The 17,402-nt window shown below is 37.7% G+C and overlaps 1 protein-coding gene across 5 annotated transcripts; it reads left to right on the top strand.

Moving 5' to 3' along the window:
• The first annotated feature begins 387 nt into the window (after positions 1-387).
• On the top strand, positions 388-17,017 carry LOC140150796 (mitochondrial inner membrane protein Mpv17-like). 5 transcript variants are annotated; one of them, XM_072172919.1, is made up of 8 exons: positions 388-505; positions 7,430-7,619; positions 9,866-9,981; positions 11,316-11,408; positions 12,347-12,442; positions 13,465-13,497; positions 15,092-15,144; positions 15,419-17,017. In XM_072172919.1, the coding sequence occupies exons 2-8, from the start codon at positions 7,547-7,549 to the stop codon at positions 15,528-15,530; spliced, it is 576 nt and encodes a 191-aa protein (XP_072029020.1). In that variant the 5' UTR covers positions 388-505; positions 7,430-7,546; the 3' UTR covers positions 15,531-17,017. The 5 variants fall into 5 exon arrangements, with proteins under 5 accessions (XP_072029020.1, XP_072029021.1, XP_072029023.1 ...); XM_072172920.1 differs by having other exon boundaries at positions 503-609; XM_072172922.1 differs by lacking the exon at positions 388-505 and adding an exon at positions 507-605.
• The last annotated feature ends 385 nt before the right edge of the window (positions 17,018-17,402 follow it).

Below are 17,402 nucleotides of genomic sequence, written 5' to 3' on the forward strand. Positions count from 1 at the left end.
CATTTTCCAAAAATCCCTCGCATACAGCTCCTTCATTCTGAAGTTTTCTTGTTGCGATTGATCCTCCAATTCCACGGAAACTGAAAATAATAACTCCATAAAACTTTATCAGTGATAAGTTTTTGTAATGATAAAATAAATTCAAAAGCGTAGCCAGCGACTGAAGTCTGTGATGTGCAAACGGTCAATGACTGCTACCTACCATTCTTGCCACTCCCACCCCTCCGATCACAATAGAATTTCCCGCCATACATCTGCATATGCAAAATACAACTTTCGACCAATAGAAAAATAGCATTCTTCTCGGCTAAAAACCTATTTGACCTCTGACCCAGGTTAATGGTAACCTCATACCGAGATACACCCTTCACCCGGCAGCATAGGCACACGGTCCTTTCTCAACGCTGCGGTTCTAGAATTGAGGAAGTCAGAGGTTAAGCATGCGCCTGTTTTGATTTGTCTGAGCAGTAAGCTTACAAATATGCAATGCAAGTCAGCAGTGAAGGTATTGATTAAGAGTCAGTTGTAGTAACTACAAATTTCGAACGTTTGAGGACTTGTTCTCAAGTTGTAAGAGGTGCCATTGGATAGGGTGTCTTCAGTGTGTGGGTAACCTGATTGACAACCTCATCATGCTCATCCACTCACTTGCACTTGACTTTATCAGTGTTAGCCCTAGCTCGTTCACGTAGCGTTTTCGTTGTCCCACTGGCCTACTACAATAATAACGTAGATTGCCTGGCGATCGGAGTGTTATCGTCAGAGCACCTCGGACTATGTTAGCCCTAGAACTCTGGCCATAGTATCCGTTTTTAATACTTCCACAAGGGTAGGGACAGTCATAAAAATTATAAATTAATTCTATTAACATGAATTGTTGTTTATTGGAAGAGAGAACTTCTCAGAAACAATTTGACACCAAAACCAATCTTCTACTGTATTGCTAAGTGAAGTTATGACGAAATTACTGTCGGAACATTGGGCCATTTTCTCTGATAAGACTTACCATAGGAGTGCATGGGGGACTTGATAATTTTGTGCCCCCTGTCAATTTTTTGTTTTCACTGTAATTTAATCTAATTTTTACTGAATATTATAAACATTATCATTTTCAACACATCTGTGAAATTTTGTATGAAAATTCAAATTTTAAGGTGGTAAAAAAGTGATTTTTGTGCTAATTTTGGTCAAATTTTGCCATTTTGGGCCCATTTTAGGCAAAAACAATGATTTTTCCCAGCGATAACAAAAAGTGCTTTCTCCCAGCAAATATGTAAACTGGAATTGTTATGTGAAAAGGATGAAAGTTTTTGTCAAACCATGTTTCCCTTTTGTCAGAAGATGAATTTTGGGTCAAAATAGAATTTTTTCCCAAAATGCCCCTTTTTGGCCCTTTTTGACCAAAACGGTGATTTTCACCAAGGCATATCTCACAGAAAAAAATATTCAAAAGTGAAGTCAATGTTGCATTCTGCTTCCTAAAGCATTGAAACTGTTGTCAATGCAAACTAGAGCACCTGAAACAGATTAATTTTGGTTTTATTCATCATTTTCTCCAAAAATGGTATTTTCAGTGGCACAAAATGGCACAGATTTACATAGGGCTTTATTATCAAGTAAAATAAATAGCGCCCTCGCTCAGATGTGCCTGTCCCTAACAAGGGCCAGAGGCACTTACATTGAAAAATTTGTTTGAGATGCTTGGACCATGGAGGTATATAAATAAATGGAGAATGATCCAGCCAAGCCTCTTTTGTACTACGTTGGTTATGACCAATTATTGTTGAATAGGCAATTTGAATTTCAGGTTTATATTGATTATGCTAAGCTGATTACATTGTGAAGTCTGTTTCACTGGTCATTGATTTCAATGGGGGTAAAATGAAGTTTATACTTATTGGAAAGTGCTCATGTTTCATAAAATTTTGATATCAAAATCTCATTTTCGCCAAAAATTGAGTGCTTAAATTGCATCAAGAAATCAGTCTTTTTTAAAAAATAAACACCTTATCTGTTGTCATCTTGTGACTCCCTACATTTTGGTCATGAAAATTGAATTATGACTTTTTTTTCCAAAAGGTTATGACCCCCATTATATTTGGAACCCCTCCTCCAAAGAAAATGATAGCCTCCTAATAATATTAATAATCATTTAGGCCTAAATACTGATAATTATTTATTATACAATGAGAAGTTTAATGATGATGATTTAGGCGGCCTATACGATTTCATGACAAAACAGAATTAAAAGTTTAAAAACAATAACATGACATATCCGTCATGGCACTCAATCAATCAATTTGACCCAAAGCTTCAACCAAAATCACGGTTATCATACACTAAACTATGAGAAACTGTTTAAACAAAGTATGTAGGGCCTATACATTCCGTATATCAATTTCTCTCTAGAAAAGATTGTCTGATCATCACTTTTGCTTGAATTCAAGTACTTCCGTAAATTTTGCTCGCTCAGTAACTCAAATGGCCCAAATTGGCCCAACATAATTTTTTCACAATCGGAAGGTACAAATGTTTTGCTTTCATTTGCACTATATTTGAACTCCCTCAGACCCCTTAAAAGCTTAATATATGAACATGAAAACTAAGTATATTTGTCAAGTTACGGCACAACTAGTGTAGAAAACAGTTTCATAACTTGAGAACAGAACATCCGAATTTCTTCGGGTTTTCGCATCGATCATACATTGAAACTATAAGCTATCAAAACTGGTGACTTTGAACTAGCTGATTGACTAGCTGACGTCATTATACAGTCTCTTTTACAAGGCTTCCGTGCGGGTCAATGTAGGGTCAATTCCTATGAGGAAATTTTGGGAGTGACAATCAATGAACCATGGTAGAGGCTCATAACCATCGTGGAGATCAATAGCTTGGCTGAAGTGGCTGGTCAATTCAAGTTTGGTGACTCATTGAATAGAGGTAACGGGATAATCTCCACTTAGGAGATTAGAATTCTGGCGATCATTCTCCATTTATTTATATACCTCCATGCTTGGACGATCCAGTACAAAAAATCAATGCTTGATCGAACCAATACAAATGTGTGTCAGGTCACTAATTAACATGATAAAACCCACTTGAGAACACACAATCGCCAGTCATTTCTAAAGACGCATTTATACTCAATCGCTTTTGCAGAAATCTGAATCGCACGCATGATCAGTGTACTAAATCGCCGTCGTATTTGCCTGCTGAGCATGCGCATGAATTGCTGTTTTTCAAAAGCGACACGTAGGCCTATATTGACACCCTCTGTCGGTCAAGGATTCAGTCTGATGATGAGCAACCCATGGGTATAAACACATCTTTACACAATGACTAATTTACATAGGCACAAAAGACCGTGTTCATGTACCGTTACTCAGCCAAACATGGCAGAGTAGGTCCCGGATAATGGTACATGTTCCTATCTCGTCAACGTTATACCTTTCCAACAAGGAAAGAGATACGAAAAGCGAACGTCTAGTCAGTGTGGACTGGGATAGTCTTGCCAGCAAGACTTCAGTCTTTATCCTAAACATAATGACATCTACGGACCTGAGTATGCTGAGTTATATTACTAGAACTAGGACTGGGACAGTGGGAGTCAGACGTGGACCCGGGTCTAATTCTGCATAAAACCGGGCAGCCTTATTTCTATAGATCTGCTGCGCATTCAGATTGCATTGTATTGCATCGTAATTTCATTTGTGTCTATGCTAAATATGTTTACACAACATGAACTCACGTGTTTTCAATCAAATTCGCCGATAAATAGGTGATCAAAAGCGATCGGAATGTTACAAAAGTACAGATCGCATTCAGCTTATTTCATATGAGATGATCTTTGGAAAAATACGGCACAATTTGTCTTGGTGTTTGCGGAATGCCATGCAGGAAAATATTAAAACGTTGCGGCAATTCATGATTGACAACTAACAATCGGCGTGTCCTTCGTATCCTCCGCTGTCAATTTCTTATCCACTCATTAATCCTCACAAAAGCTTTGTGTTGATTACGTAATATATATGGAGGCAAATTGCAATAAGTACAATGAAATAATGAATGAGTAGGGCGGGCTCCGACGCGGGTTTCTTCTTCATCTTACGTAACAGTATTGTTCTCCAAAAAAACCCGGAAGCTTGTCGTCTGGCGCTCTAGCTGAAATACAGCAAGATAATGTAAGATAGTAAATGTAAACCTGTATTTTAGCTAGAGTATCTCGAGCAAGTGGGAGTGGTCTATTTCGTAGACACATTTCTGATTGGACAATCGCATGATTTCGGGTGCCGTCTATCAGGCCGCAGACGACCCCACGTCATCATGCGTCTTGATAATGCGTAACACGCGTGTAGAGAGTGCTTGGCGTATGTATCGCGCTGGATGCGTGAACTAGTGCGGAATACGCGAACGCGCTAGCAGTACAGCGCAACAGAATACGTGAAGTTGTAAACAAGTTTCGTTCATTTTATAATGAGGGAGTTTTTATGTCGGTAACTTAGTTTATGCTTAAAAAAAATGTTAACAGTTATTAAAATAATATTTAACTGACTGAGAATGAGAATAAACACTAGGAATTTTTATTTTTTTGCCTATCCTCTACCTATGATAGACGACAGGCAGGTCCAGTATTTTTATGCGCCGGCATCTACTACCGGTACTCAAAATATTGGACCTGCCTGTCGTCTATCACACGGTGTAGAGAATAGGCAAAATAAAAATTCCTATCGTTTATTCTCTAATTTACCTACCCCATCAAAATTTTGGTATCACTATCGGTGAAGCTAGCTAGCTCGAGAAACTCTAGCTAAAATACAGGTTTACATTTACTATCTTACATTATCTTGCTGTATTTCAGCTAGAGCGCCAGACGACAAGCTTCCGGGTTTTTTTGGAGAACAATACTGTTACGTAAGATCAGGAAAGTTAAACTTTCCTGGTAAGATGAAGAAGAAACCCGCCTCGGAGCCCGCCCTACTCATTATTTCATTGTACTTATTGCAATTTGCCTCCACACTTTATGTAATCAACACAAAGCTTTTGTGAGGATTAGTGAGTGGATAAGAAATTGACAGCGGAGGACACGAAGGACACACCGATTGTTAGTTGTCAATCATGAATTGCCGCAACGTTTTAATATTTTACTGCATGGCATTCCGCAAGCACCAAGACAAATTATGCCGTATTTTTCCAAAGATCATCTCAGACTCATATGAAGTAAGCTGAATGTGATCTGTACTTTTGTAACATTCTGATCACTTTTGATCACCTATTATCGGTGAATTTGCTTGAAAACATGTGAGTTCATGTTGTGTAAACATAATTAGCGTAGACACAAATGAAATTTTTCATGGTTAAATGACTGTTTGGAGATCGCATTGAAATACACAGTAATTGACATTAATGTTCTAATACCCAGAATGCAAAGTTCATCAATTTACTGTGTATTTCAATGAGCGATTCAAACACTATTTTAACCATGAAGATGGCTTGACACCCAGTGTTGTAGTCGAGTCCTCATCATCCGAGTCCATGGTGTCCGAGTCCCGAGTCCCTGCCAATTTCTGATGTCCGAGTCTGAGTCAGAGTCCTCAATGTTCGAGTCCGAGTCCTTATGTATCAAATTCAAGCCCTGGGGTTTTTACCAACACTTTGTCAATGTAGGCCTATACTTAACCAGAATTTTAGGTCTATATTATTTTCTTGTAAATACATACCGGTAATTTGCTCGTCCCACCTAGCATGCCTAGTATTGTTTGGGGGCTGTGCAATAATTATGCGGAGCCCGGGGAGGGGTGAAATTGCACAAATGCTTATCCCCTCTCGGTCTGCCAAAAATCGCTTGTCCCCCCTCCCAGCTTGCCAAAAATCTTTGCACACCCCCCCCCTTTGCACATGCCATTTTTTAGGATTCCAATTTACAAACCTTAATGGTTTAGATTATGTCGCGAGCGCAGAGAGCAGGGAAATGTGCATATGCACAAGCGTTTCCGTACTGTTTTCTATAAGCATTTTAGAGCGTTTTATTGGAAAGGAGCCCCGTAGGCCCTATGTGCCAAAAATTCTTGGTTTGCCAAAAATGGCTTCCACCCTCCCTTTCGATCGGCCAAAAAATTCTTACCCCCAATTTATTATGATTAAATACCATTTATAAAGATAACTGAAAGCAATCTTGCTTTTTGGTTGTACTTTTATTTACAAACTGAATTTATTTGCATGCAAACTTACATAAAGTAATCACGTGATGTGATCATTGATCAAGCAAGGAAGTTGACAATGAAAGACCTAAAAAGACCCTATTTTGCCGGACTCGAGGAGGACTCGGAGCCGACTATGAATCACATTGCCAGAGTAGCACCAAATTACTACTTCTGTTGACATGCACGCAAGAATTCAGACTTTCACCGCTTGAAAGGTGTGCAGAGTCACTCTACATGTAGGGGCGCTGAATCATCTATTGCATTTCGTTATTAATATTATTGGTAAAAAATTGTGTCTTTTAAAATTTCTGTCTGGCCTGTAACTTTAGTCACAAGCCTGACTAGCCTGACTGGCTAGGGCCGAAACAGTTAAGGCCCAGCCCTGGACAGGGGCTACCCAGAGGTTGATTAAACAGGGCTGTCAACTCTCACGCATTGGCCGTGAGTCTCACGCATTGGGTCACTTTCTCACTGTCTCACGCCAAGTAGTATAATCTCACGCCTAGGTAGTAAATCTCACGCAAAAAGCTGGAAAATGAGTAAAATCTCACGCATCGTCATGAATAATTTGTTGCTCCTACCCCCCCCCGCTTTTCACATTCCTGAGCGCCGTGGCTCAAATAATCATGGTACAAAATGAACATTGGAGTCGGCAAATCCCGGTACGCCTCTGGCTCACGCCAATCAATTCCAAAAAGTTGACAGCCCTGATTAAATGTAAGCCCAGAATACATTGCAGCCACTGACAGCATATGTTTGAGAAACACATGGTTATTTTCAGAATTAAAACATCACGCTGGGCTCCTGCTGTGCATGGTCAAGGTTGTTATACAACAAGATATTAAAGCTATGCGTCTGCATGCATGCATGTGCAAGAGAACTTTGCTGATGCCATCTCCTTTTCCCAAGCATATAAAATATATAAAATTGTTTAAAAAACTTTCTTGGTAGCAATGTATCAACAAACATTACCCGTACCCAATTCAAAACATAAAAGTCGCGATGAATATTCCATCAAAACTACTGGTTCTTATTTTGCACATATATTTGAATGTGAAATGGTGTTGAAATGGCTCCTTTATTACATTGCAATATCATACTGCATGCTGGGATTACATTTAATCAACCTCTGGGGGCTACCTAGTTTATAGATTAAAAGCTATTTATGATCAACAGTATAGACAATGATATGAAAGTGAAATTTAGTTCAGTGAGTTTTTTTTTTTCAGACTGAATGACAGTATTAATTTCCTCGGGATTAATTTGTAGCAGATAAGGTGCAGTGGTGTACCATATAGAGCATAGCCCTACACAATAGGACATCCTGTGGTGAATGGGCTGTCACAATGGCATCTCTGTTCAGGGCATATAACAGGATACTCAATGCACATCCTTTCAAGACACAAGTTGTCTCCACAGGTATGTCTCACACATTTTTTATCATTTTACAGGCAAGAAATAAATTGCTGTGTTACTATACCCAACCCAACCCAATTTTGGCAAAATCTTGGGTCTGCTTTTTTTTGTTTCTTTTTTTGTGAAGAAGTGAAAAATCTAGAAAAATCACTTTTGCTTGGTTAAAATGTCAAAATCTGATCAAATATTTAATAAAATTTGTTGCTGCAACCATCCAGAACCTAATCCAGTTTAAATTTATTATATTATACTCAATGTCTTCTATTTTAGTATACATTGTGCTGTCAACAACAGTTTCAAGTACATGTGTATACATGAATCTGTGTCTAGAACCAATGATGAGGGCCATTCCAAGCTATTCCATGCCAAATCAACAAATTTGCTCAAAGTCTTCAGATTTTGCTGACACTCGTATTTTGATTTGAGAAAAAAAGATAATATAAAGTTGAAAATTGTTATTTTGGATGATTTTCATCCAAAGAAGGAGAATCTAGCCTCAGCAGTGTACTCTCAGCTACTTATGGGTCTCTTAAAACTTCTTTGTTCCGTAAAAATACCATTTAATTAATTTTCAGACCTCCCTTCATACCCATACATTGTAAATAGACATCAGAAAATGATCAAACTTCATGTTAATGATTAACCCTTTAGAACTACGAAGGAGGGGGTTGTACCACCCACCCCCCCCCATCCTTTATGACTTTTTACTTGTTTTACTTGCGACATTATGTATGGAATGTTTGTATTTATTTTGTTATTACCATGATTACTGGATAGAGGATACCCAATTACCCATAGCTATACATTAGTACCAAATATAATGGTATATGACGTTTATAATTGAAATTTCAGGAGGAGGGTCGCAACAACCCCACCCCCTCCTCTTTGTAGTTCGTGTTACAAAATATGGCTCAGTAGTTCTAGGGTTAAAGTCCCATTCAGTGATGCCAGTGAACAAATTAAAATTGTCTATAAATTGCTTAAAAGTGAAGGAAAAGTCATTCCAATTGTCATTTGGTATTTTTGAAATGAAAAATTTGACAAACTGAAGCCACATATAAATACATGTAGCTAATTTATATACTGACTGTAGGTCTATATAAATTACAGATTCATGTGAATGCATTATTTTGTACAGACTTTGGCTATGTTAGCAAATCTATGACAATGACAAAAGGTACCAAAATCTGAATTTTGATGATTTTTATGATTGTCCGGATGAGCAAATCACTGAATGGGCCTTTAATAAGCCAAAGTCTCCCCCGAATCATAAAATATCATAACCCTTGGGTTGGAAATACAGCCAATAATGTGTTTTTCTCTCTTTAACCATGGAAGAAAGAGATGAGAAGGAACCACAACGACTTCGATCGGCCAAGTTTTAATCCGCTTATCCATTGGCGCATGAAAAGAAAAGCTATCAATGGTACTTACTTTCATGTATGATCCATTTACCGCGATCGATGCTTGGCGAAATCATTACTGGAAAAAAAAACTATAACAAACCCATCCAAGAACAAACAAACGCTACCCAGAAGTAAGATTATGGAATTTCACTGATGCTCTGAACATGTATAGTAGCTTTGTTTTGGGATCTACAATCAAACTGTTTTCTTGATCGTGTTGTGTAGAAAATGTCCTTTTTAAAACACATCGAAAAGGTCATCAAAATCGGCCGTTTATTTGCTGAGTTTCATCTTTAGCAAATAAGGTAAGATTTTGGTGACTTTTTCGATGAAAAATAGATGCAAAATGTTCTTAAATAATGCACAATGTTTCGGTTGAGTCCGGTACATGAAACCTGTTTAATTTAATAGTTTATATGTGTATAATCGTAACTAGCTAACTTCGTTTCAGTGCCAAAGACTGCCAACTCTGAGAAAAAAGTCATCAAAGTTCGGGAAAATTGGGCGAAATGGAAGAAAAAGATGTAGGCCATCAATGACCGATGATCACGGCACCAGAGAAAATCCTATAGAGTGCTTGCACGGAAGGTCATTAGTTCAAATCATCCTTCAGACACGCTCCAGAAGACATGCAAATACATAGAGTACAATACCAATCACCTATTTAACGCAGGGTATTGATCAAAGTAAATCCTCATGAATAACAATGTCAATTAAATGTCGGTAAAGGGAGTGGACAAAGTGAATGTGTTCGTTGTGGTTCCTTCTTATCTCTTTCTTCCATGCTTTAACACTACAGTTTGAGTTATTATTATCATTGCCTTACAATTTCATCCACTATAGGTACAATCATGCTCTTTTCTGATATTTTCGCTCAACAAGTTGTGGATAGACGTGGCTGGAAAGGGCATGACTTCGCAAGGACATGTCGGCAAGCTTTGATAGGCTTCTTCTTGGTGGTAAGTATAATGTTACCACATGTAGTCAGAGGGTCATCAAATTCTTGGAGATGGGCAGCGATGGATTTAAGCGGTGGCCCCGCGCCAGTGGCTTTTACGTCGGGTAGTAAACTTCCAATAATGCTGGCCCGCGGGCCACTAGATTTTGAGATATGATTAGTGATATGGCCATTATGTACACAGTTTCTGCTCCGCCTAAAAGTGCAGTGGGGCTTCAGCCCCCAAAGCACCCCCCTGGACAGGCTGCGAGTGGCATGATGGATGGAGAGAGCCGGCAAAACCGCTCAGCTGTATGGGATTTTCCATACACTCGGTTAGTTTTGCGGGGTTCATTATCGAACCCCAACGGTTTTAGCTTGTATTAATATTATTTATTGACATAGGCCTACTTTTTTGTCATTTTAAAATGTCAAAATAATCCCATTCAATTACACGGTTGACGGCGGAAATGTACTGAATTTAGAGAATGTACAGCGCTCACCACCTGCCCCTGGACACGAGCTGACACGCCACTGTTAAGGGCTCGGATAGCGACGTTTCCACATATTTTTGTGGGACCTGAGAGCACATCAGACATATCAAATTGCATTTTTGAAACGAGGAATGTCCTTCTAATGTCAAATAATTTGGATTTTTTGAAATTCGTGACATAATACACATTTTATGCCAAATGATTAAAAATTGATATAGATTTTTCCCCAAAACACACACAAAAAATTAGGTCTTTTTTTTTTTTTTTGCCAGTAGAAAACTGAAACCTAAGTCTGTGCCTGGAGATGGGCATCTCTCTAATTGCCATTTATCGTTGAGTTTTGCAGTGTTTCAAGCGGAAGCTGTGGCCTACATTTATAGTGGCATGAAAATAATTAATTCATATGTTAAGCTTCATATATGACTCGTTCACACAGCGGTATTCCAAGGATTACTTTGAGAGCTTTTGAGAAATCATGACCCCTACATGTGTTGGGTACATTTGAGGACAGACATGTACTTTAATTTGGGATTGGACTCCTCACAATTCACATTGCGGATTTCCTCAAAATCAAGCTTTATTGCTTCAGAATCTTGTTGCCTATATGCAAAAAGCCTTCCATAGTGGACATGGTTTGGATGTAGAATATATAAGTTCATGAAATTCTTTTCTCTCACATGGTTTATTATAATTTAATCAACTTAGGCATCATTTCAATATACCGCCGCTGTATCAGACCTAAGGTTAGTCCTTACCCTTTGTTCACCTTTCAAGGCATTTTTGTTTTAAATAGAAAAGAGGTCACATCCATCAGATCAAGTAAAGTTTACTCTTTGTTTTCTCATGATTTATTTGTAATCAGGGTCCAACTTTGACAGTTTGGTACCGTACAGTGGACAGAGTATTTAAAGGAGCCCCCAAAATTGCCCTTCTGAAGAAAGTCGCTGCTGATCAGGTAAGTTAACAAGAATAATCACAATCCTGGTTGTGGAATTATGACTTATTACACAAATTTGTGTAGTCATTTGCCATTTTACTCTTGTAAGTCGGCAGCCTTTTATTTGACCTTCATACACTAAAGGAAAAAAAAGCGCAGTGATTTATAGTGCGCGACGCACAGGCACAATGCCTAGACGTTGATCCACAAGCCTCAGCACACTTTACAGATTGTCGCTGACCACTACGGCCCACATCATTCCACAGACCATTTAACAAACAACACAGGGACTTAGATAGTAAGAACTAATCAGAGTAAATGTTAGTAAAATACAAGGTGTGCATAAACATTGTGTAATTGCACAGGCGCGTAGTACGTGCAGGGGTTTTCAAATATAGGCCTATGTTCCTTTTTCTTGCAGGTTGATGCATTTATATTTGCTTGTATTTTCCAACATTTTAGTGACAGTTTTGTTATATTATAAATGACTTCATTTGTACAAAACCAAAATGTAACTCACTATTGATTTGTTTCACCTATCATGAGTCGATAGGCATCATCAGGATGAATGTTGTAGATCCTTACTTCCGGTTGGACGTATCCATCTACAACCATCATTCTGATGATGCCTACTGACCATGATAGGCGAAACAGTGACTCAATAGTGAGTTACATTTTGGTTTTGTACAAATGAAATCATTTATAATGTTTACCAGTAAACCTGATGAATCTATTTAGAGTTTTGTTATGAAATAGCAAAAATCAATTGTACTGAGATTTTGATGCATGCACTCCTAACAAGTCTAATTATTTTTGATTATCTACATTGTAGTCGTGATTAGTCAACTAGTTGTGACTTTTTGGTGTCAAGGACTAAAAAATGTTGAAGTCTTGCAACCCTTGTATGCACACATTCATGACAAGTCTTAATTGTTTTTTATTGTCTTTTATTTCAGCTGCTCTTCGCTCCGCCATTTATAGCCCTCTTCTTTACAGTGAATGGTGTTTTAACAGGGATGCCACCAAAACACATAAAAGAAATATTATCAAAGGTATGTGTCATCATGGCAATGCATAAAATTATTTATAAAAATGCTAGCCGAGTTATTAGGAGAGCTTTTACAGATAGCAGATAGACAGACTGTATCAAAGTAATGTACCAAGAAATTTATTAGTAACTTTCAAGAAAATATGAAAAATACAAAATCAATTGCATTTGGAATGTTGATTATATTATCAATTGAAATGGTGCAGAAGTACTACTTGATCTTTTATTTGAAATACATGTATATCATTGTTTCTTTTATGTGTAATTTGTGATAATGTCCTTTCTTCAATCGAATGAAGAAAGAAGATATTGTAAATTTCACTTGCAACACAAAATAGTTTGTACATGCAAGGTTCAATACACAAGCACTTCCTAGTCTCTTCAACCTCTAGTTTGATTCTGCTCGTTCTTTACACACTGTTTAATTACATGTACATGTAGTTGGATCCGGGACTTCTTCAAACGGAAATGTATGTTTGAGTTCAGTGGAGGTTGACTCCATGTGACTATGATTGCGACTCATTACAAGTCATTATAAGTCATGCTTGATGACGTGCAGGAAAGAATTTAGCCAATCAAAAAGGATGGCATGTGGTTCATTTGGAGTGAGTGGAATCTGTGGCTGTGTTGGAAACTACAGTGCTAACATGCACTTTGCCAAGCAAAACACAAATTGTAGGTGGTCATCATTATGCTGTAATGGTAATGTGGAAAGGTGGGTAGGAGGATTGTTATTACTTGTTAATTAAAATGTTGCAAAATGTGTCCAGAGTATTGGCCAATTAAGCTTCATATTATGCGGTCGCATTCTCATTTGGTATAATTATGTTGGGGTCGTTCACTCATTTTCAGAATCTCATTTTTGGCACAGCAAGATTTCTTACATGGTATGATGATAGACTATGATCACCTCTTGTGCTGTATACATTTTTGTCAGGTTAATATTTGCATATTTATAAATCTAAATCTCGGAATTTAGATCTAGATTAGAAAGCTAATAATTGTTGTTTGTGTATTATTTTGCAGAATTACATTCCAACATTAATTACAAATTATAAGGTAGGTCATTATGATTTAAGATGTTTATTAATCAGTTGATAAGAGTTATTTATGAAGACCAAAGGTAAAACCAAAACTTGGCAATCAACTTTGTCACTCCAAAGCAGATGGATGAATAACATCCTAATTGCTTTGACTTAAGGGTAGATGCGGTATTGTTGGTCGAAGCAGCCAAAAAATCTATTTTCATTGTCTAAATCAATACATTATTGAAAAATAACACTTTGATGTTTTGCAAAAGGTCATTCTTCAAATCATATGCTTTGAAAACGTGCTTAATTTATTATTGTTAATGAGTTATGTACTTTTTGCAAAAGTGTTGTTGTTTCAGCCCTCTTTACAACATAACTCAAGAACCACAGGACCTACAAAAGTATATCTGTGATATTTGAATTCTTCTACACACTCACTAAGAATTGAGCAATGCAATTTTTGCCAAAGCTCACTACCATTCGCAAGATGCTGTGAACTACCAAATCGCAACAGTTCAAGATTGTGTATAGCCTTAAGTCTTCTGGTGAAGCTGTATGCAGAAAAACAAGTTTTTCTTAAATTTCTTTTGGTCTTGACAAAGGACTCCAATTGACTGTGTAACAAGTCATTAGGATTATTTATTTAAGCTTGTGGATAATGGTATATATGCTGAAGCATATGAGAGAGGAAGAATAACAGGCAGTCTGTCCAGGGAGGTAGCCAACATCTGTTTTGTGCAGTAACTATGGTGACAGTTCTAAGGTTCACTATCTCTAAGGTTCGCTATCTCTAAGGTTCGCTATCTCTAAGGTTCGCTATCTCTAAGGTTCGCTATCTCTAAGGTTCGCTATCTCTTAAGGTTCGCTATCTCTAAGGTTCGCTATCTCTAAGGTTCGCTATCTCTAAGGTTCGCTTTCTCTAAGGTTCGCTATCTCTAAGGTTTGCTATCTCTAAGGTTCGCTATCTCTAAAGTTTGCTATCTCTAAGGTTCGCTATCTCTAAGGTTCGCTTTCTCTAAGGTTCGCTATCTCTAAGGTTCGCTATCTCTAAGGTTCGCTATCTCTAAGGTTCGCTTTCTCTAAGGTACGCTATCTCTAAGGTTCGCTATCTCTAAGGTTCGCTTTCTCTAAGGTTCGCTATCTCTAAGGTTCGCTATCTCTAAGGTTCTCTATCTCTAAGGTTCGCTATCTCTAAGGTTCACTATCTCTAAGGTTCGCTTTCTCTAAGGTTCGCTATCTCTAAGGTTCGCTATCTCTAAGGTTCGCTATCTCTAAGGTTCGCTATCTCTAAGGTTCGATATCTCTAATGTTCGCTATCTCTAAGGTTCGCTATCTCTAAGGTTCGCTATCTCTAAGGTTCGCTATCTCTAAGGTTCGCTATCTCTAAGGTTCGCTATCTCTAAGGTTCGCTATCTCTGAGGTTCGCTATTACTAATTACAAAAAAGGTCCTTTTATTACGCAGTGTACAACTAGTGTAAGCATGCCATTTTATATCAGTACACCATGTTATTCACTAATTATATTTATTAGCCAAACAAACTGTAGGTGGGTGTGTGTGTGCATTACTAATGTGGAGTTTTAGCATTTAAATTACTATACTTATGTGTACCCAATTTTACAGATATGGCCTGCTGTACAGATGTTCAACTTCTATTTAGTACCATTATATTACAGGTACGTAGAATTCTTTGCCCTCAGTTAATTTAATGAGGAATGATAACCAAGCACCATGCACATACAATCTCAGACATTAATTGAGTCACACTTGACACTGCATAGACCCTGCATAGTCAGTAGATTTAATTTTTTAGATTATTTTATTTACTTGGATCATTTTTTCATATCTCACATTCTCACAATATTAATTTTGATCATTATTTTATATTTTGTTTATAGTTTTATTTTTTCATGTAAATAACTTGTCATTCTGTTTTATTTTTTATTTCAGGGTTTTAGTTGCACAGGTTGTAGCCGTTTTCTGGAACACATATTTGATATGGAAAGCCCATGACCATCCACATTTAGAATCGGACCCTGAAATAGCAATTGTTTCAGACTAGCAAGTAGTTACAGAGCTTTATGATATTGTGCACGGCATGCATTTATTGATTGCTCATAATTCTGGCCAGTCAGGTCCTGACACTGTGACACAGATACAAACCTAGATAGCTAATGGACCAATCACGGGACAAGCTAGCTGGAGGAATGGCGGCTATATGCAAATTAGGAGATTGATGTTCAAACCTGTGACATCATTTGTTAACAAAATTATTTGTGCCGAAAAATATCGAGCATTAGCACTTTCCTTTCCATTAGTATTATATTGTGAAGAACCATATAGCTGTGGTGTTAGTGCAATATGTTAGGAAATAGACCGATGACACCATGTTGACACTGGCTAAATAAGCTATATTGTCATTCACAAGGGTGACAGCCACTGACAGTTCTTGTCACACTTTCACCTTTCTAATTTTTATGGACGACTTGACCTTTTGAGATCATTTAGTAGACTTTTTTACTAGTCGTTTTTTTTTTTTTAAGAACAGTTTGCCCTTTGAAAAGTGAATGTTGACGTATGTGGTGAGAAACTTTTGTGGAGTGGCAGGGCCTGATTATCGGAGGCAGGATACGTGGCACAAGCTTAACTGCCTCAAAGAGTAAAAGTTTCTGTGTTGGAAGTTACAGTATGACAACAAACATGACAAAACCAAACCATCAAGCTGTTAAAATATGAACAGTAGAATGTAATGAAAACTCTACTGTGAAAGTAGGTGTCAGCTCGGTATATTAAATGGTTGTTGTGATTATATTTATAGCCTTGAATGATTGAAATGTCTCTCTGTCTACAAGCACTTGAATCCGTGATTGACCTAGACCTAGATCAATTTCAGGAGGTGCAGTTATTTCAAGCAATAATGTGTGATTTGCATTAAATATAGATTTGTTTTTTACTCGAATACTGTTTGTTTTCACTGTCAGATGTTTTTATTTTGGGTAGACAATTGAGGTAAAACCACAGAATTAAAACCAGAGGGGAAGAGAACCCGGACTCCCTGTACCACCACACACTATATCGGCATCAGAAAATTGAGGGTATTGGGGTCTTTGCCGACTGTGAGCAGGAACAATTGTGCATCTCATCTGAAGCGTTTAGGTATCTCTTGCAGGTTGCAACAAGTCTCTCAAATGCACCCATCATCCATGCCGCCCTCACATGACAATGATTGCTTGCAGCCTATTCTGAGCGAAAGCAAATCTTTTTGCTCCATGCGTGTATCAAGATGACTGTCAAGACCTGGTTCTCTGGTTTTAATTCTGTGGATTAAACAGAGAAAATTGATACTCCATTCCAGCGCCAATGTTGTGATTGTCGTGCACTATTTGTATCAATGCTTTGGCGAATAAAACCAGGATCATCAGGTTTTTTTATCAATCCTACTTTAACTGTATAAGTTTACTTAAAAGATCTCATTGAAGATTACAATTGTGCAAAATAATTGAAATTCAAGTAAAATGCAGGGCATCGCTGTGAGCAAATTGCACATTATGGCTTTAACGTTATATTTTAAGCGTAAAAGCAAACTTACAACACTGTTTTATACATAGCACATTCACCATCATTAAAAGTTGTTACTTGTAGCTGAGTTTGCATGTCATATATGCAGTGTTCGAAATATGCCTCAAAAAGTTACAGGCCTCTGAAAAGTTGCCGACCCAGGTGAAAAGTTACCGGCCAAAACGTTTTGAGCTTTGAAACGTGAAATTATAAGCTGGAACACATATTGAATTATTTCTGTCAATTAAATGTTACAACAAGTTCAATAGTAGGAAGTAAAAAGATTAAAACTTTCAACTGCACTCACCAGGTTATTTTTCCCAAATATTTCAGAACCAACTGGTTCCTTCCTCAGTGGGTGATGGTGTGTGAGATG

Source organism: Amphiura filiformis, chromosome 4, assembly GCF_039555335.1.
Source record: "Amphiura filiformis chromosome 4, Afil_fr2py, whole genome shotgun sequence".
In the NCBI taxonomy this organism is placed as follows: domain Eukaryota; kingdom Metazoa; phylum Echinodermata; class Ophiuroidea; order Amphilepidida; family Amphiuridae; genus Amphiura; species Amphiura filiformis.